Genomic DNA, 20,911 nt, shown 5'->3' on the forward strand with positions numbered 1-20,911 from the left:
AAATCTGTATTTCTCAATCCATTCACTTTTTCACACAGTCCCCCAACCCCTGTCCCCACTGGCAAAAATCAGTCTGTTTTTTGTATCTATGAGTCTGTTTCTGTTTTGTTTGTTAATTTATATTGTTCTTTACATTCCACATATGTTATGTCTTATGGTATTTGTCTTTCTCTGTCTGGCTTATTTCACTTAGCATAATACTCTCTAGGTCCATCCATGCTGTCGCAAATGGTAAGGTTTCATTCATTTTTATGGCTGAGTAATAGTCCACTGTATATATGTACCACTACTTTTTTATCCACTGGTCTACTGATGTGCACTTGGGTTATTTCCATATCTTGGTTATTGTAAATAATGCTGTGAATACAGGGATGCATATATTTTTTGAATTACTGTTTTGGGTTTCTAAGATATATATCCAGAAATGGAATTGCTGCGTCATAAGGTAGTTCCATTTTAATTTTTTGAGGAACCTCCATTCTATTTTTCATAGAGGCTGCACCAATTTGCATTCCCATCAGCAGTGCAAAGGGTTCACTTTTCTCCACATTCTCACCCACACATTTATTTATTGCTGATAGCCATTCTGACAAGTGTGAGGTTATATCTCATTGTGGTTTTAATTTGCATTTCTCTGATGATTAGTGATGTTGACCATCTTTTCATATATCTACTGGCCATCTGTATGTCCTCTTTGGAGAAGTTCTCTGATCATTTCAGTCCTCTGATATTCAGGTCCTCTGATCATTTTTTAATTGGATTGTTTGTTTTAGGTTGAGTTATATGAGTGTTTTTTAAAATAAATCTTTATTGTTCAGATTATTACAATTGTTCCTCTTTTTTCCCCCCATAGCTCCCCTCCATCCGGTTCCCACCCCACCCTCTGCCCTTACCCCCCGCCCCCACTGTCCTCATCCATAGGTGTACGATTTTTGTCCAGTCTCTTCCCGCACCCCCCATGCCCCGTTCCCCCTGAGAATTGTCAGTCCACTCCCTTTATATGCCCTTGATTCTATTATATTCACCAGTTTATTCTGTTCACCAGATTTTTTATTCACTTGATTTTTAGATTCACTTGTTGATAGATATATATTTGTTGTTCATAATTTTTATCTTTACCTTTTTCTTCTTCTTCCTCTTCTTAAAGGATACCTTTCAGCATTTCATATAATACTGGTCTGGTGGTGATGAACTCCTTTAGCTTTTTCTTGTCTGTGAAGCTCTTTATCTGACCTTCAATTCTGAATGATAGCTTTGCTGGGTAGAGTAATCTTGGTTGTAGGTTCTTGCTATTCATCACTTTGAATATTTCTTGCCACTCCCATCTGGCCTGCATAGTTTCTGTTGAGAAATCCACTGACAGTCGTATGGGTGCTCCCTTGTAGGTAACTAACTGTTTTTCTCTTGCTGCTTTTAATATTCTCTCTTTGTCTTTTGCTCTTGGCATTTTAATTATGACGTGTCTTGGTGTGGTCCTCTTTGGATTCCTTTTGTTTGGGGTTCTGTGCGCTTCCTGGACTTGTAAGTCTATTTCTTTCACCAGGTGGGGGAAGTTTTCGGTCATTATTTCTTCAAATAGGTTTTCAGTATCTTGCTCTCTCTCTTCTTCTGGCACCCCCATAATTCGGATGTTGGTACACTTGAAGTTGTCCCAGAGGCGCCTTATAATATCTTCATATTTTTGGATTCTTTTTTCTTTTTGCTTTTCTGGTTGAGTGTGTTTTGCTTCTTTGTATTTCAAATCTTTGACTATATTCTTGCAATCCTCTAGTCTGCTGTTGGATCTCTGTATATTATTTTTTATTTCAGTCAGTGTATGTTTAATTTCTAGTTGGTCCTTTTTCATATTCTCGAGGGTCTTGCTAAATTTATTGGCCTTTTTAAGAAAATTCTTGAAAAACCTTATAACCATGGTTTTGAACTCTATATCCAGTCGTTTGCTTTCCTCCATTTCTTTCATTTGTGATCTGTTTCTTTGTCTCTGCATTTTGGCTGCTTCCCTGAGTTGATAGAGTGGCTTTGTGTGCTAGGTGTCCTATAGGGCCCAGTGGCTCAGCCTCCCCAGTTACCTGAGGTGAACACTCTTGGAGCACCCCTTTGTGGGCTGTGTGCACAGTCTTGTTGTAGTTAAGCCTTGATTGTTGTTGGTATCACTGGGAGGAATTGACCTCCAGGCTAATTGGCTGTGAGGATCATCTGTGTCTATTGCTGGAAGAACTTCTGTGCTGGAGACACCCTTATGAGACAAGACTTGCTTCAGTGGGGCTTTGGTGCTCACTGAGTCTTCCCCCTGTGTGTGTCCCTTATGGATCTGAGGAGTTGTAATCTGTATGGTCCCACTCTGATCCCTGGGTACATTGGCTCTTGGATCTCCAAGGAGGTGCTAATTTAGCCTCTGCCTGAGGCCACCCAGCAGGAGCTATGGAGAGATCTGCAGATTCCTCTTCTTTGTTTGGGTTTTGGAGGTGCCCAAATGAGGCCCAGCTGTGAAGCAATGCAAGCTACTGTCGGGCCTTGGGCCTTCTTTTGGATGTTCTGGGTCTCTCTGACTCAGCTCTAGGTAAGTTTAAAATTCAGCCGAAACCGGTTTGGCTCAGTGGATAGAGCGTTGGCCTGCAGACTGAAGGGTTCCAGGTTCGATTCCGGTCAAGGGCATGTACCTTGGTTGCGGGCACATCCCCAGTGGGGGGTGTGCAGGAGGCAGCTGATCGATGTTTCTCTCTCATCGATGTTTCTAACTCTCTATCCCTCTCCCTTCCTCTCTGTAAAAAATTAATAATAAAAAATATATATATATATATATTTAAAAAAAAAATTCAAAGGACCATGCCATTCATATGCAAAAGCCTCTGGACTCAGCTTGGATGGGGTGGAGTCTCACGGCGGAGCAATTTTGCTATGGCTTCATGGGGTGGGATCACAGGGTGGGGAAAACAGCGATGGCTTCCCATCAGCCTGCTCTAAGAGGCCCCTGGTTCTCAGTGTCTTGCGGTAATCACTGCAAGCACCTCTGAGAGAAAGCCGCCCTCGAGTTTCGCCTGCTGCCAGACAGTCCAGTTTCTCCCCGTATGAGACTGGGTCCCAAGAGTCTCGCCCGGAACTGGAGTTCAGAGCAGTCGGGAGCTTTTGTCTCCATCCTGATTGAGAAAGCCTGCTGCGTACTCAGTTGCCAGCCCTGTCTGCGCGTGCACGCGTGCCTTTGTACCTCTGCCTTCCACAGCTCCGTAAGTCTGAGTGTGCTTTTTTCTTTCCTTCTAGTTGTAGAATTTCCACTCAGCCAGCCTTCCTGTAGTTCTGGATGATGTCCATTTTGTCTTTTAATTGTAGTTTTGAAATTGTTGTGCGAGGCAGCAGTTTAGGTGTTTACCTATGCTGCCATCTTGGTTTCTCCATCTATATGAGTTCTTAATACATTTTGGGTATTAACCCTTTATTGAGTGTATCATTAGTGAATATTTTCTCCCATTGAATAGGCTGTCCTTTTGTTTTGTTGATGGTATCCTTTGCTGTGCAAAACCTTTTTAGTTTGAGGTGACCCATTTGTTTACTTTTTCTTTTGTTTTCTTTGTCTGAGGAGAAAAAATATTGCTAAGAGAAATATCAGAGAATTCACTGCTTACATTTTCTTATAGGAATTTTAGAGTTTTGAGTCTTCTATTTAAGTCTTTTATCCATTTTGAGTTCATTCTTGTATATGGTGTAACAAGGTGGTCTAGTATCATTTTTTGCATGTATCTGACCAATTTTTCCAACATCATTTATTGATATAGATTGTCTTTATCCCATTGCATATTCTTGCCAACTTTGTCAAACATTAATTGACCAAATAGGTGTGGGTTTATTTCTGAGCTCTCTATTCAATTTCATTGATTTATATGCCTGTATTATGCAAGTACCATGCTGTTTTGATTACTATAGCCTTGAAGTATAGCTTGATATCAGGTAGCATGATACCTCCAACTTTGTTCTTTTTTCTCAAGATTGCTGTGGCAATTTGGGGTCTTTTGTGGTTCCATATAAATTGTGGGGTTATTCAAGTTTTATAAAAAATGCCATAGGGGAGGAGGAAAAAATGACAGCGGAATGGACAGACATGTTCCAAGCCTTGTCCCGAAGCAGATAGAAAGAACAGCTGAGGGTCACACAGGGAGTGTTTGTTGGTGAGTTGAGGGACAGCTATACTCCAGGAGATGGTGGGGGACTGCTGGATGGGGCTGCCCTGACCTGGCAGCCCCCACTGCTGCTAGGTTCCCTCCTGGAGCGACCAGCTTGGACACAGAGACCATGCCATCTTGAAGGGGAAAGTGGATGGTATCAGAAGCCTGAAAATCTACAACTGCGGCACGAACTGAACAGCTGCAAACCCCAGAGCACCAGTCCCCAATTGTCGCAACATACGGATTCAGAGGAGCTCTACACTCCACCATGGAAAGGAGAGAGAGAACTACATAACCAGACACCCAGAGAAGAGAGACCATGGGGAGATAAAGAAACAGCCCGCATATGAAAGAAAAGCAGGCATCACCAGAAAAGGAAGTAAACGAAATGGAGGCAAGCAACCTGCCAGAGAAAGAATTCAGAGAAATAATCATACGGTGGCTGAAAAGAATGGAAGACAAATTCGACAGTATGTGTAAGAACCAAGAGGAAATGAAGAAGAACCAAGAAGAAATGAAAAATGACATCGCTGCTGTAAAGAATGCAATAGAAAGCATCAAGAGTAGACTAGAAGAAGCAGAGAACTGCATCAGTGAGCTAGAAGACAAGATGGAAAAAAATACCCAAGTAGAGCAGCTTCTAGAAAAAAAAAATTAAAAAGCAGGAGGAGAGTTTAAGGGAACTTTGGGACAACATGAAACAAAACAACATCCGCATAATAGGGGTTCCAGAGGGAGAGGAAACTGAGCAAGGAATAGAAAACCTGTTTGAAGAAATAATGACAGAAAACTTCCCTGATATAGGGAAGAAAAAACCCACACAAATCCAAGAAGCTCACAGAGTCCCAAGCAAAATGAACCCCAAAAGACTGATGCCAAGGCACATTATAATTAAATTGGCAAACACCAACGACAAAGTAAGAATATTAAAAGCGGCCAGAGAGGGACAGAAAGTTACCTACAAAGGAACCCCCATCAGACTAGCGATTGATTTCTCAACAGAAACTCATCAGGCCAGAAGGGAATGGAATGAAATATACAAAGTCATGCAAAGGAAGGGTCTGAATCCAAGAATACTGTACCCAGCAAGGCTATCAATCAAAATTGAAGGTGAAATCAGGAGCTTCACAGACAAAAAAGAACTAAGGGAGTTTATTACCACCAAACCAGCAGTGCAAGCAATTCTAAAGGGTCTGCTGTAAAAAAAGAGAAAGAAATAGGAAGTGAAGAAGGAACACAGGGGTAAAGAATAAAAATGCCGACAAATAAGTACCTATCAATAATAGCTTTAAATGTAAATGGATTAAATGCACCAATCAAAAGACATAGGGTAATGGATTGGATAAGAAAACATGACCCATATATCTGCTGTCTACAACAAAAAAAGATGCACACAGACTGAGGATGAAGGGATGGAAAAAGGTTTTTCAGTCAAATGGAAATGAAAAAAAAGCTGGGGTAGCAATACTTATATCTGACAAATTAGATCTCAAAGTGAAGGACATAACAAGAGATAAGGAAGGCCACTTCATAACACTAAAGGGAGCAATCCAACAAGAAGAAATAACTCTGGTAAACATATTCGCACCCAATAGAGGAGCACTCAAGTACATAAAAAACTCCTGAAAGATATCAAAGGAGAGATTGACAGCAATACAACCATAGTAGGAGACTTTAATACCCCACTATCACCATTGGACAAATCCTCTAAACAAAAAATCAGCAAAGAAACATCCATCCTAAATGACTCACTAGACCAGATGGAATTAATTGACATCTTCAGAACATTTCACCCCAAACCACAGAATATACATTCTTCTCAAGTGCACATGGGTCATTTTCAAAGATAGACCATATGTTGGGTCCTAGGCAAAGTCTCTTCAAATTCAAGAAGATAGAAATCATATCAAGCTTCTTCTCAGATCACAGTGGCATAAAACTGGAAATCAACTACAATAAAAACAATCCAAAAAAATCAAACACATGGAGACTAAACAGCATGCTATTAAACAATGACTGGGTTACCAGAGAGATCAAAGAAGAAATAAAAAAACATAATGGCAACAAACGACAATGAAAACACAACAATCCAAAATCTATGAGACACAGCAAAAAGACTTCCCTCACAATCTTGAGAGGGAAGTTCATAGCTCTACAAGCCTACTGCAAAAAACAAACAATGGTATTAAATTACCTAACCCCACAACTCAAAGAGTTAGAAAGAGAGCAACAAGAAAAGCTCAGTGTAAGCAGAAGGAAGGAAATAATAAAGATCAGGGCGGAGATAAACGACATTGAGACCAAAAAAAACAATACAAAAGATCAACAAAACCAAGAGCTGCTTCTTTGAAAGGATAAACAAGATTGATGAACCTCTAGCCAGGCTCACCAAGAAGCAAATAGAGAGGACCCAAATAAACAAAATCAGAAATGAAAGAGGAGAAATAACAACAGACCCCACCGAAATACAAAGGATTGTTAAAAAATACTACAAACAACTCTATTCCAACAAACTGGACAACCTGGAGGAAATGGACATATTCCTAGAAAAATACAACCTTTCAAAACACAATCAGGGAGAATCTAAACATTTCAATAGGCCAATAACTATGGAAACATTGAAGAAGTCATCAAAAAGCTTCCAGCAAACAAAAGCCCGGGGCCAGATGGCTTCACAGGGGAGTTTTACCAAACATTCAAGGAAGAACTAAAACCTATCCTCCTCAGACTATTCAAAAAAATTCAAGGGGAAGGAACACTTCCAAGCTCATTCTATGAAGCCAGCATCAACCTAATACCAAAACCAGATAAAGACAACACAATGAAAGGGAATTACAGGCCAATATCCCTCATGAACATAGATGCCAAAATCCTCAACAAAATTCTAGCAAATCGGATCCAGCAGTATATCAGAAAGATCATACACCATGACCAAGTAGGATTTATCCCAGGAATGCAAGGATGGTACAATATCTGCAAATCAATAAACGTGATACATCACATAAACAAATTGAGAGATAAAAATCACATAGTCATATCAATTGATGCAGAAAAAGCATTTGACAAAATCCAACACCCTTTCTTGATAAAAACTCTCAACAAGGTGGGAATAAAAGGATCTTACCTCAACATAATAAAAGTAATATATGATATACCCACAGCCAACATCATACTCAATGGGCAAAAACTAAAACCATTTTCCCTAAGAACAGGAACAAGACAGGGATGCCCACTCTCACCACTCCTGTTCGACATAGTACTGCAAGTATTAGCCATTGCATTAGACAAGAAGAAGAAATAAAAGGCATCCAGATTGGAAAAGAAGAAGTAAAGCTGTCCTTATTTGCAGATGACATGATATTGTACATAAAAAACCCAAAAGACTCCATCAAAAAACTAATAGATTTAATAAATGAATTCGGCAATGTAGCAGGATACAAAATTAACACCAAGAAATCTATGGCATTTCTATACACCAATCGTGAACTTACAGAAAGAGAGACTAAAAAAGCAATCCCATTTTCCATTGCACCAAATAAATTAAGATACCTAGGAATAAACTTAACTAAGGAGGTAAAAGACCTATACGTGGAAAACTACAGGACACTGAAAAAAGAGATAGAGGAAGACATAAACAGATGCAAGAACATACCATGTTCATGGATCGGAAGAATCAACATCATTAAAATGTCCATACTACCCAAAGCAATCTATAGATTCAATGTACTCCCCATTAAATTACCAATGGCATATTTCACAGACCTAGAAAGAACTCTCCAAAATTCATCTGGAGTAAAAAAAGACCCCGAATAGCCACAGCAATCCTGAGAAAGAAGAACAAAGTAGGTGGGATCTCAATACCAGATTTCAAACTGTATTACAAAGCCACTGTTCTCAAAACTGTCTGGTACTGGCACAAGAACAGACTTATAGACCAATGGAATAGAATAGAGAACCCAGATATCGACCCAAACCACTATGCTCAATTAATATTTGACAAAGGAGGCATGAACATATAATGGAGTCAAGACAGTCTCTTCAACAAATGGTGTTGGGAAAATTGGACAGATACATGCAAAAAAATGAAACTATACCACCAACTTACACCATACCCAAAAATAAACTCAAAATGGAGCAAGGACTTATACATATGATGAGAAATCATAAAAATACTAGAGGAATCCACAGGCAGAGAAATCTCAGACATATGCTGAAGCAATTTCTTCACCAATACCGCTCCTATGGCAATGGAAGCTAAAGAGAAAATAAACAAATGGGACTACATCAAAATAAAAAGCTTTTGCACAGCAAAAGAAACCATCAACAAAACAACAAGAAAGCCCACTCTATGGGTGAACATATTTGCAAATGTTATCACTGATAAAGGTTTAATCTCCAACATCTACAGGGAACTTATACAACTTAATAAAAGGAAGATAAATGATCCAATAAAAAAATGGGCAACGGACCTAAATAGAATCTTTTTGAAAGAAAACAGAAGGAAGGTCAAGAGACATATGAAAACATGCTCAAAGTCACTAATTATCCGAGAGATGCAAATCAAAATGACAATGCGGTACCATCTCACACCTGTCAGAATGGCAATCATCAACAAATCAACAAAGGACAAGTGCTGGCGAGGATGCGGAGAAAAAGGAACCCTCGTGCACTGCTGGTGGGAATGCAGACTGGTGCAGCCACTGTGGAGAACAGTATGGAGTTTCCTCAAAAAACTAAAAATGGAACTCCCATTTGACCCAGTAATCCCACTCCTAGGAATATATCCTAAGAAACCAGAAACACCAATCAGAAAGGATATATGCACCCCTATGTTCATAGCAGCACAATTCACCATAGCTAAGATTTGGAAACAGCCTAAATGCCCATCAGCAGATGAGTGGATTAGAAAACTATGGTACATCTACAAATGGAATACTACGCTGCTATAAAAAAGAAGGAATTCTTACCATTTGCAGCAGCATGGATGGACCTAGAGAGCATTATGCTAAGTGAAATAAGCCAGGCAATGAAAGAAAAATACCACATGATCTCACTCATTTATGGAAAATAAAGAGCATTATAACCTGATGAATAAAAAGATAGATACAGAGGCAGTAAAGCACCGAACAGACTGTCAAATTACAGCGGGAAGGCTGGGGAGTGTTGGGGAGGGAGGGAAATAGATCAACCAAAGGACTTGTATGCATGCATGTAAGCACACCAATGGACACAAGGTATTGGGGGGGTGGGATGAGGGCATGCAACAGGGGGTAGGGGAGGCTGGGGGAAGGTCAATGGGGGAAAAAAAAGGGAGATATATGTACTAATATATTTTAAACAATAAAATAAATAAGTAAATAAATAAATTTTTAAAAATGCCATTGGTATTTTGCTAGGAATTAGGTTGAATGTATTTATTGCTTTGGGTAATATGGACGTTTTAACAATGTTAATTCTTCCTATCCATGAGCATAGTATATGCTTCCATTTATTTGTATCTTCTTCCATTTCTTTCTTCAATGTCTTATAATTTTTTAAGTACAGGCCTTTTACCTCCTTTGTTAAATTTATTAAGTACAGTATTTTATTTTTGATGCAATTCTTAGTTTTGCTTACCAATAGTTCATTACTTAATATAAAAATGTAACCAATTTCTGAATATTTATTTTGTATCCTGCTACTTTACTGAATTCATTTATCAATTCTAGTCCTTTTTCCCCCCATGGAATCGTTATAGTAATTGATATACATTATCATGTCATTGCAAATAATGACAGTTTTACTTCTTCTGTTCTCATTTGTAGTCAGTCTTCAGATTTTCTGTATCTACTTGATTCAGTTTTGAGAGATGGTATGTTTCTAGAAATTTATCCATTTCTTCCATATTATCCAATTTGTTGCCATGTAGTTGTTTGTAATGTTTTTTTTTTTTATAATCCTTTGTATTTCTATGGTGTCAGTTACTTCTGTTCTTTCATTTTTTATTTTATTTATATGGGTCCTTTCTTTTTCTTGATGAGTCATTTAGCTTTACAAAGAATCAGATTTTGGTTTCATTGATCTTTTGCATTTTTTTAGACTCTATTTCACTTATTGCCACTCTAATCTTTATTATTTCCTTTCTTCTACTCACTTTGGTCTTTGTTCACTGCTCTTTCATTAATTCTTTTGGGCGTAAAGTTAGATTATTTATTTGAGATTTTTCTTGTTTCTTGAGATAGGCCTGTAATGCTATAAATATCCCTCTTGTACTGCTTTCACTGTTGTCCCATAGATTTTGAGTTGTCGTGTTCCCATTTTCATTTGTCTCAAGGCATCGTTTGATTTCTTCCTTGATTTCCTTATTAACCCATTCGTTATTTAGTAACATATTATTTAGCTTCCATGTGTTTGTGTGTTTTTCAGTTTATGTATTATAATTGATTTCTAGTTTCATATCATTATGATCAGAGGAGATATTTGATATAGTTTCAATCTTCTTAAATTTATTACAACTTGTTTTATGTCATAACATGTGGTCTTTCCTAGAAAATATTCTGTACTTTTACTAGAATGTATATTCTGCTGCTTTGAGATAAAATGCTCTGGAAATATCAATTAAATCCATCTGATCTAGTGTGTCATTTAAGGCTTCTGTTTCCTTATTGATTTTCTATCTAGAAAATCTATCCATTGGTATCAATGAGGTGTTAAAATCCCCTAGTATGACTATTATGGTAGACCTCTTCTTCCTCTATGTCCACCAAGATTTGCTTTATGTATTTAATTAAGTGCTCCTATGTTGGATGTATAAATATTTAAAAAGGTTATATCCTCTTGTTGAATTGTCCCCTTTTTTATTATGCAGTATCCTTCTTTGTCTCTTATTATATATACTTTGTTTTAAAGTAGATTTTGTCTTACCTAAGTATTGCTACCCCAGCTTTTTAAATTTCCATTTGCATAAAATATCTTTTTCCATCCCTTTGTTTCAGTCTGTGTGTGTCTTTCATTCTGAGGTGGGTCTCTTATAGACAGTATATACTAGTATATTGGTCTTGTTTTCTTATCCATTCAGCTACCCTATATCTTTTGATTGGAGTATTTAAACCATTTACATTTATAGTGATTGTTGATAGGTACATATTCGTTGCTACTTTATTCTTTATAACTATGTTCCTTTATTTTCTCTTTCTTCTTCTTATAGAAGTCCCTTTAACATTGCTTGCAATACTTGCTGGGCAGTCTTGGTTGTAGGTCCTTGCTTTTCATTACTTTGCATATTTTATGCATATCCTTTCTGGCCTGAAATGTTGCTGTTGAATAATCAGCTCATAGGGGAACTCCGTTGTTGGCAACTACCTTTCTTTCTCTTGCTGCTTTTAAGATTTCTTTACTGTTAACCTTTGCCATTTTAATTATGATGTATTTTGGTGTGGGCCTCTTTGGGTATATCTTGTTTGGGGCTCTCTGCATTTCTGGACTTGTATGTCTTTTTCCTTCACTGGATTAGGGAAGTTTTCAGTTATTCTTTCTTCAAATAGGTTCTCAATCCCTTGATTGCTCTCTTCACCCTCTGGTACCCCTCTGATACAGATGTTGTTACACTTCATGTTGTCCTTAAGGTCCCTTAAACTATCCTCATTTTTTAAAACTCTTTTATTTTTGCTGTTCTGATTGGGTGTTTTCTGCTACATTGTCTTTCAAATCATTGATTCGATCCTCTGTTTCATCTAACCTATTGTTGATTCCTTCTAGTGTTTTTTTTTTTTCATTTCAGATATTATATTATTTATTTCTGACTGGTAGTTCTTTTTATGGTTTATGTATTTTTTTTAAGCTGTTGAAATTCTTGCTAACTTCTTTGAGCATTTTTGTAACTATTGTTTTGAATTCTACATCTGGTAGATTGCTTGCCTCCATTTCCTTTAGTTCTTGTTCTAGAGATTTCTTCTATTCTTTCATTTGGGGCATGCTTCTTTGTCTCTCCATTTTGGCTGCCTCTCTGTGTTTGTTTCTGTGCATTATGTCAATCTGCTATGTTTTCCTGTTTTGGCAGGGTGGCCTTATGTAGTAGGTGTTCTGTGGAGCAGTCTCCCTGATCACCTGAGCTGAGTACTCCAGGAACCTCCCTGTGTGGATTATGTAAGCCTTCCTGTTATAGATGAGTTTTGACTGCTGTTTGCTCCTCTTTGCAAGAGGTTGTCCCTCTGGCTGGCTGACTGTGAGGACTGAATCCAACCATAGTGTGTGAGCTGCTATGCAGGCACTGTCCACACTAGCCTCAACAGGGTTTGGCGCCTGCTGAGTCTCACTTTGGATGCGACTCTTGTGGAGTTAATTGGGTTCTGCTCTGATATTGTCTGTATTCTGCCATAGGATGTGCTATTCTGGGACCTCTTGGGAGGGACTCTGGTGGAGGTCAATGTCAGATGCTGCCTATGACTGTCCCTAAGCAACCTCTTTGGAGCTACAAAGTGATCCACAGTTTGTTGCTGCCCTTACTGGGCCTGGGTGTGTGTTGAAAGTGCCAAGCTCTGCACCAAGGCCAGCTGCCTCCTGCATCAAACTGGGGAACAGGTCAGCATAAGGCCCAATGTTTCCTGATATCTTCCTCTACCTACCTTCACCTGCTGGCTACCTGTTAGGCTCAGACACTGAAATAGCCTCTGGTGGTACTCAAGTTACACAAGGTAGGTTCCCAGTGAGTCATCAGGTAGGGGCGAATCGTCTTTACCTGACTGATACAGATTCAAACTCTGTGCCAGTGCTGGATCTGGCTCAACTCAACAAAAGTCCCAAAGTACACCAACACCAACTACTACCCATCAGGCCCCTGCAGACTTTTGTGGTGGGACAGGGTCTCAGGGAGTCATCAGCATGAGGCCTGCAGAGCTTATCTGGCCCAAACAGAACAGGAATATTGTGAGGAAAAAATGGCCTCCACCCTGGAGACACCCTGAATTCTGTGGAGACTTCTTCAAGAGCCTTAGCTCAGCAGTGTGGGGTGGCAAGGAGCTGGGAGGGTGGGGCTAGTGGATTTGTTGTGGGGTGGCCGTGCCAGCCAGACTCTCAGGAAGGGGAAAAATGGCCTGGACTCAGTCTCTGATACAACTCCAGTCCACGCAGACCTCCACCACATGTGCAGGCAGTCAAATCCTCTGCAGTGAGCTCAGCAAGATGGGGTGACAGGGAGTCAGGAGGGTATTGCATTTCCTGGGGGCTGATGTCCTATGGAGGGGTGTGCTCAACCCAAGAAAGATGGCCTCGATGGGCGGTGGGGGAAAGGGACACAGCATAGGGACCCTAGCACTTGTCCCTTCAGCTCCCTCCTCTCACTCTCCGCCGAGGGCCATTCAACTTAGTCTCTCCTCACACACTCTAGTCTGCTCAGAACTGCCCTCCCTCTGCTGGAGCCAGGGTAAGTGGCTGTGAACAAGATTTTGTGTGCTGGCCCTTTAAGAGGGTGCCTGGGTTTCTAGCAGACTCTCATCTCTCCCTGGCAGACAGAATCCCTGCTGATTCTCATAGCCTAGCTCTGGTGCTCTGGGTTGGGGAGCCAGGTTTGGGGTTGAGATCCCATGCTCCTCAGGGAGAACCTTTGCAGCTGAGATATCCCTCTGGAATTTCAGCTGCCACCTAGGAGCCAGGCCAGGCCTTTGCAAGTCTCTGCCCGTCCTACCAGTCTCATTGTGGCTTCTTCTGTAAATCCTTCTGTTCAGTTAGTCTTTAGTTGGTTATTCGGGTTAATTATTCTATATGTTAGTTGTAATTCCAGTTTGTTCCTATTCTGCTGCCATCTTGGATCCTCTCCAGGCAGTTGTTATATGGAATAGTGGCCTTATAGGTCAGCTCTTCCTATTTTCCAAAAAAATCTGGATATTGAGATTTTGATATGAAATTCTCTAATTTTAAAAACACTTTTTGGGCCAAATATAACATGTGTAGGCAATCGCATCATATGTAACTTCCACTTTAGGGCTCTTGCTTAGGTTAGCTTACATGAACTCAGTGAGCAAATGATCATTTATCTGGCAAATATTGTACTAAGACTATAGCCCTTTTGTAATTGAGGAGACATGACTTCAGATAGCAGGAGAGATGGCACAAGGTAGAAGCAGTGAAGTTCCATCGGAAGGTAGCACGAATGCAGGGCAATTTCAGAAGAGGAAAAAGATTATGTGAGCCAAGGAGGGTAAGGGTGGCTTTGTGCAGGAAGAGAGGTTAAACTCTCATCTGGCGAATGGGTAAGATTCAGAATGGGAGAGTCTGGGAAGGGAGAAGGAAGGACAAAAGTATGGAGATGGGGTGGACCTGATGTGTTCAGAGGTATGAGAGAGAAAACCAGAAGAATATGGGCCCAATATCACATAGGATAAATGTTCATGATTCTAAGTAAATAAAAATCCAAAGAGGTTATAACGTTTGTATCTTTGCATCCTGGTACTGATATGACCTAAAACAAATTGAAAAAGCAATGTTTTTTTAAAAAATTATTAGTGAAAGAAGAGTATGGATGTGCAAAGAGTGGAAGACAGAAACTTTTATACTTTACTAGTGACCCAAAGTAAGAAATCTAATTGTGCAGTTGGTGATAAAGGAATATCGGTGATGTCAACCCAATGCCATTCAGAACAACTACTTTAAATACATGTCAGATTTCCTCTGTAAATGAAGGTAGCTCAGGTTTAGAACTCGAGTAGCTCAGATCACTGCTGGTCATACAACCCTGGATAGTTTGGGAGCTGGGTTAATTTACACACTCAGCTTCCTGGCATTATTCCTCTGGACTGACAAATCAGCATTATTTGCCAGATTATAAGAGATCTTCCCATTACATTACCTCTTTTTCATTTGGCTTTCCCTTGTCATCCTAATCTAATGGTACTCCAGATAACTATCTTGCTGCACCACAGTTTCATATAAATTACAAGGAAGAGGAGCCTCCTACCAGCCTTCTCAGTAATTTACACCACAATAGCAGCAGCACCAAAGTGCTAGTCATTTATAAATAGGCTCCTAAAGCAGCATGTAGGTTTTTAAAAAAGAACAGTTAAAAATATTCCCCAATTTGAGCACATCTTTACTGCTAGTGTTATAGTATGACATAGACAACAAAATGTTTTCTATTGTGTAGGGATAGAAAGTTCATTAGGGCCACTCACCAACATTAGGTTGATGGGTGTTGTGACTAGGAGCTCTTTATGTACTAAAGGGATTCAGAGTAGTCCACTAAGTTTTATCTGACAGATACCAGCCTCACTGAACCTAGGAACCAAGGCAAAACTTCAGTGGCAGGATTCAAATAACACCATTTATATATTCCCTCATATATTTAATCCATTTTGCCTTAGATATGCTTTGAAGCTCACTCTATCTAACTGGTCCCAGGCTGCAAAATATAATAGCAGACACATACCACTTACAATGTGCCAGGCAATGCTTTATCTACTTTATAATAGGAGGCACAGAAATGTCCACTCAATAAATCCTGACAACAATATGAGCAAAATCTTCTTATACTCCCATTTTATAGATGGGGAAATTGAGGCACAGAACGGTTAAGTACTTGCTCATAGTTACATCGCTAGTAAGTAGCAGGGCTGGCATTCAAACTAAATGTCTCCAGAGCCTTGCTCTCAATCATCTTGTCCTGGCTGCCTCTCTGACAACCTTCTCGGGCCAGGGGAATGTCTGCTTTTGGGTAAGATCGAATGGGAGAAAACTGGGCATTTCTTGGTTGTTTTTGTCCTGAATGCATTGCTTTACTGATTGAGTTTTCCCTTCCTTTGTCCTTATCTTTTTATTTATTGTTTTGTGAGCTAGATAACCTCGTCTACAGCATGGGAGAGGGGAAAGCTGAACTTCTGTTTGTCCTCCTGCTAGGAGTCACTGGCATTTCCCATTTACCAAGAAGACAGGACATACCTCCTACCAGCCAAGCCCCATGTTTTATTGTTAACAATATTCTTCCTCTCCTGGACACCAAACTCCTCCCAGCTCTAGTAGCCAGGCATGAAGCTTAGGAGTCCATGTAATACAAGCCAAATGCTTTTATGCATTTGCAGAAATGGGCTGAGTACATACCTTATTGGCTGCCATGGAAAAGTATTTGAAAGCAGTAGCATTATTTTGTGGTGCTGCATCATTACCTTCTAAATACATCTAGAAAAAAATTAAAGAGGGTGTAAAAACGAAGGAATTTGAGGTGATGGTTATACAAAACTGTGAATATAGTAAATGCCACTGAAATGTATACCTTTAAATGATTAATTTATGTTCCATGAATTTCACTTCAATTTTTTAAAAAGGAAAAACTAAAGAAACAATCTACTACATACATTCGGGAGTGACCTTGCACAAGAACCAAAACACGAGTCCTATTTGTGTTTTTTTCATTTCCTTGTATCTGCATTTATTGTAGATTGCACTTCTGGAAGCTGGAAGCTGGGCACTTGTCCCCACAGTTACTAATAAATGCAAACTGGCTGCAGGGAGCCAAAGGCAGCACCTGGCAGAGAGAGTGGTCTTTGAAGAAGACATAACATGCCCTTCTAGAGGGACCCTCCACAAAGGCTGCTCAGGAGCCGGAGGGGGCTCCCATCAGAGGCAGCCCAAGGCTGCACTTTGGTCAGCCTGGATCTGGGTCTCATTCTTGGAATTAAGGAAGGAGGCACTCATTGGATTGAGGACTGTACCAGTCTTGGATGCATAACCATCCTGGGTCTCCTGTTACATGCCAGGGGAAGGGGTCATGGGAGGGATTCTGAGCTATATTCAGTCAAGGAGCCCTAAGACAGGTGAACTTTCAAGGTTGTGTTTGGTGTCCCAGATAAAAGCTTCTGTTTTGTGGGGATCCTTCCCAAACTATCCCCTCAAGAATACCATCAGTGTGTAGCCACATGCCTCGCTCAGCTGCTTCCGTGAAAGAGGCCTGCATCATTGTACCTACGCTGGGTTCAATCAGCTGATACCATTTAGGAAATGAAAATTATTCATCAAGATGAAGCATGTAAACAGTCAGCAGCTGTGCGACGCAGCAGGTTGCCTAGGACCAAACCAGAGAGGGTTGGACCTGCATTGCCACCATGTGCCCACCATCCAGATATCATTGCTGACATGTACACATAAGGAACTGTTTGACATTGAAACAGGGACTCAGAACTGTTGGACATTGAAATTGGGACTCAAACATTTTTTGTTATTATATGCTTATTTCTAGTCTGCAGAGGCAAGATTTTTTAAAGGAAAGAAATGGGGAAAAAATAGATACAGAGGCAAAGAAGCATTGAACAGACTGTCAAACTACAGCGGGAAGGCAGAGGAGGCTGGGGGAGGGGGGGCTGTAAGAGATCAACCGGAGGACTTGTATGCATGCATATAAGCATAACCAATGGATAAAAGACACTGGAGGGGGGGGCAGGTAAAGGCATGTACTGGGGGGAAGGGGAGGCCGGGGGGAGGTTAATGGGGGAAAAAAAAGAGACATATGTACTACTATTTGTAATACTTCAAACAATTAAATAATAATAATAATAATAATAATAAATAATAAAATGCTAAAAAAAAAGAGGAAGCATGTACCTTTCCTATGAATGCCATGGCATTTGCACTCCCAGCTTTTGCTGCCTTTAAGAAGTAGTATAAAGCTTTCTGGAGAGAAAAGAAACAGTATTATTGGTAATCATGAACATATCCTACAAAATGGTTTTTCAAAGCAAACAGTTTCATTCAACATGCATTCAAAAATATCTATGCAACGTCCACTTTCTTCAAGGTACTATTCCAAATGCTATTTAAACCATAAACCGGAAGAGCTGGAGATTATATGTCTATCTCATATGCATATTTAGAATGTGAGGACTTCTCACATTGGGAAAAGCTCGATGGGCATGTGGCTTAGTGGAGGACAAATGAGTCCCAGCTGCAGACCTAACAGTCTAGTGTTTTGAAAAAGTAAGCTTCTATGTTGATACTATGTACTTATAAGACAGTTTATACAACTGGCAGGATTTATCCTAATGTTTATAAGGCAGAGTGAATAGGACCAGACACACATGGCTGCCTGCTGAGACCAGATCTTCCTGCAGAGGTGAACTTCAAGCCAATTCTTTCTAAGTCAATTTGAAGGAGGCCAGCAAAGCCTCTGATTCTCTCTAGGTCATGACATTAAATGTATGGCTCAGTCTAGAACACATAAGGGTTGCCCTGTACCTTGCTGCCTCATTCCCTAGCCTCATCCTGAACTTCCAGAAGTTTTCCTCAGAGACCATATGGAGTAATGAAAGAAATCAGCCCCAGGAATGAGAAGTGCAGAACTCTCCAAAGTGTCTTATTAGGACACAATTCTTCTGCTCTTTAAATAACCTTGACTCAGTTGATGTGCAAGGCTCTGCTCCTTCCCAAAGAGGAGAGAATGTTTAAGAAAAACATGTGGGTAGTGTTTTTATGTATAAACTAGAGGCCCAGTGCACAAAATCTGTGCACTTGGGGGGGTGTCCCTCAGCCTGGCCTGCACCCTCTTGCAGTCGGGGAGCCTTTTGGGGGATGTCCCTGCAGGGAGCGGGCCTAAGCTAGCAGTCAGACAACCTTAGTGCTGCTGTGGAGGTGGGAGAGGCTCCCACCACCGCCACTGTGCTCGCCAGCCATGAGCCCAGCTCAGGGCTTCTGGCTGAGCAGTGCTCCCCCTGTGGAAGCGCACTGACCACCAGGGGGCAGCTCCTGCATTAAGCATCTGCCCTCTGGTGGTCAGTGTGCATTATAGCAACTGGTCATTCTGCTGTTTGGTCAATTTGCATATTAGCCTTTTATTATATAGGATTTGCTCTAGAAATATTGCCAACTTATTTGACAACCACATGCTTGTTAGTAAAGTCAGTCTCTCTGGTGCTGGACCTCATCACATCATGCATCCATCATCCATCCTCCTGTTCTTCATCTACCCTTTCAAATGCTTGATTCCATACTACTGTATATATGGTAGTATAAAAGGTATTCTAAGTGATTCATAGATGAACAAAAAACACGGTGTCAACATCTGCTCCCTAGCAATACTGATGAGAAGAAAGGAATATATCTAAATAGCAATAAGGTAATAGGTAATAGGTGCAATAAAAGGAACACCAAAAAGAATCAGAAGGGAATGGAATAATACAAACCAGTTAAGTGATAAGTATTTTACAGTTTTTTCTTATGTAACCTTCACAATGACACTAAAAGGATGGTATTATTAATATCTGAGCCTATTTAGTGACACTCAAGAGTCATGCAGCTGGTACTAGAGTCCCACAAGCCTGAATCCAACTTCCATTTACTTGGCCCTCTGCTTTCTCAGTTCAAGAAGAAGGGCTTAAGCCCTGGCCAGTGTGACTCAGTTGGTTGGGACATCGTCTCGTCTACTGAAGGGTGGCAGGTTCGATTCCAGCCGGGGCACATAACCAGGTTGCAGTTGTATGGAAGGCAACTGATAGATGTTTTTCTCTCATATCAATGTCTCTTCTTTCTTTCTCTCTCTGTCTCTTTCTCACCAATGAAAACATATCCTCAGGTGAGGATTTAAAAAATAAAATAGAAAGGGGAGGGCTTAAATTATAAGGGTCTCATGAAAGCTGGATAGAATTCACCAGTGCAGAGGGCATCAATGGCTGGAGGAATAACATGAGCAAAGAATGGAGATGGGAGTGTCCAGAAAATAGTAACTACTTCAGTATGGCTTAAGTAGAATATCTAAAACCCAAGACTTGCAAAAATATGATGGGGCCATATTATAAACAGTCTTGAATACCAGGCTAAGGTCTCTTATTTTATTTGGTAGAAAAGAGAGCCACTGGAAATTTATGAACATGAGGAGATCTTGAAACAAGTGCTGTCTAAAGTGTCTGGAATAATATGTCAATTATATAGGAGCAAGTTGTAGCAATGTATGATTTACCAATCATTTGCTGGTAAATAAATTAAATGTATGATTTACCAATTACATTTATCAGAGCTCATTAATATAAAAAATAAAGGCATTTATTTATGAATGTCTCCATTAAGCCAAGACCCAAATATACCCCTAGATTACTATAATTTGTGCTAGTCATAGTGTCTCCAGGCCTTGGTTTCCTCATTCATGTTTTCTTCTGTGCTCTTGGGGCACCCTATCCTTCCCTATCAGGACATGCATTCATTGATTTAACTGTGCTTAATTGTTTTTCTCCTCCAATGTTGAATCCTCTGTACTTAGCTCAATGTCTCCTGTATGTTAGGCACTCAGGAAATACTTCTGGAATTATTAAGTAAATGAAAGGATCCTATGTAATAAGAGCCTAATATGCAAATTGTCCCTCAACTGGGAATTTGACTGGGAGTTCCACTGGGCGCTATGACGTGCACTGACCACCAGGGGGTGGCACGGTACATGGTGGGCATCAGCGATGCGGCGCTGGCAGCGGGAAGCAGTGGAGACGCTGCCGCCCTGATGGGTTCTGATGAAAGCGGGACCATGGCGGGATGGTGGAGAAGGTGAATGGGCAGCGCCAGGACAAGGTGACCAGCAGCAGTGGTGGGGGGCGGGGCCGCCGCCCGGCTCCCACACACTGAGGGAGATCACCCGCAGATGGCGCAGCAGCCAGCAGGCCCTGATTGCCTGATCGGGCAGGCCCTGCGATGGGTTGGGGAACTAGGTGTGGGTGGCGGTGACCAACCTCCTGCAGCGCCTGGGTGGGGGACTGCGACCTCTCGCCAGCTACCTGGGGGTGGGGGTGATGGAGACGAAGGTGCGGTGAGAATGT

General features: G+C 40.6%; 1 protein-coding gene across 3 annotated transcripts in view; it reads right to left on the minus strand.

The window, feature by feature from the left end:
- SEL1L2 (SEL1L2 adaptor subunit of SYVN1 ubiquitin ligase) overlaps positions 1–20,911 on the minus strand; it is a gene marked incomplete at both ends in the record, with an annotated part of 122,013 nt that overhangs the window by 25,437 nt on the left and 75,665 nt on the right. For all 3 annotated transcript variants that reach the window (XM_080684224.1, XM_080684223.1, XM_080684225.1), the window contains 2 exons: positions 16,224–16,301; positions 17,721–17,789. In XM_080684224.1, the coding sequence (XP_080540350.1) occupies positions 16,224–16,301; positions 17,721–17,789 (147 nt within the window). The remainder of the gene's footprint in view (positions 1–16,223; positions 16,302–17,720; positions 17,790–20,911) is intronic.

This window comes from Plecotus auritus, assembly GCF_963455305.1.
Source record: "Plecotus auritus genome assembly, chromosome: 8".
Classification (NCBI taxonomy): Eukaryota; Metazoa; Chordata; class Mammalia; order Chiroptera; family Vespertilionidae; genus Plecotus; species Plecotus auritus.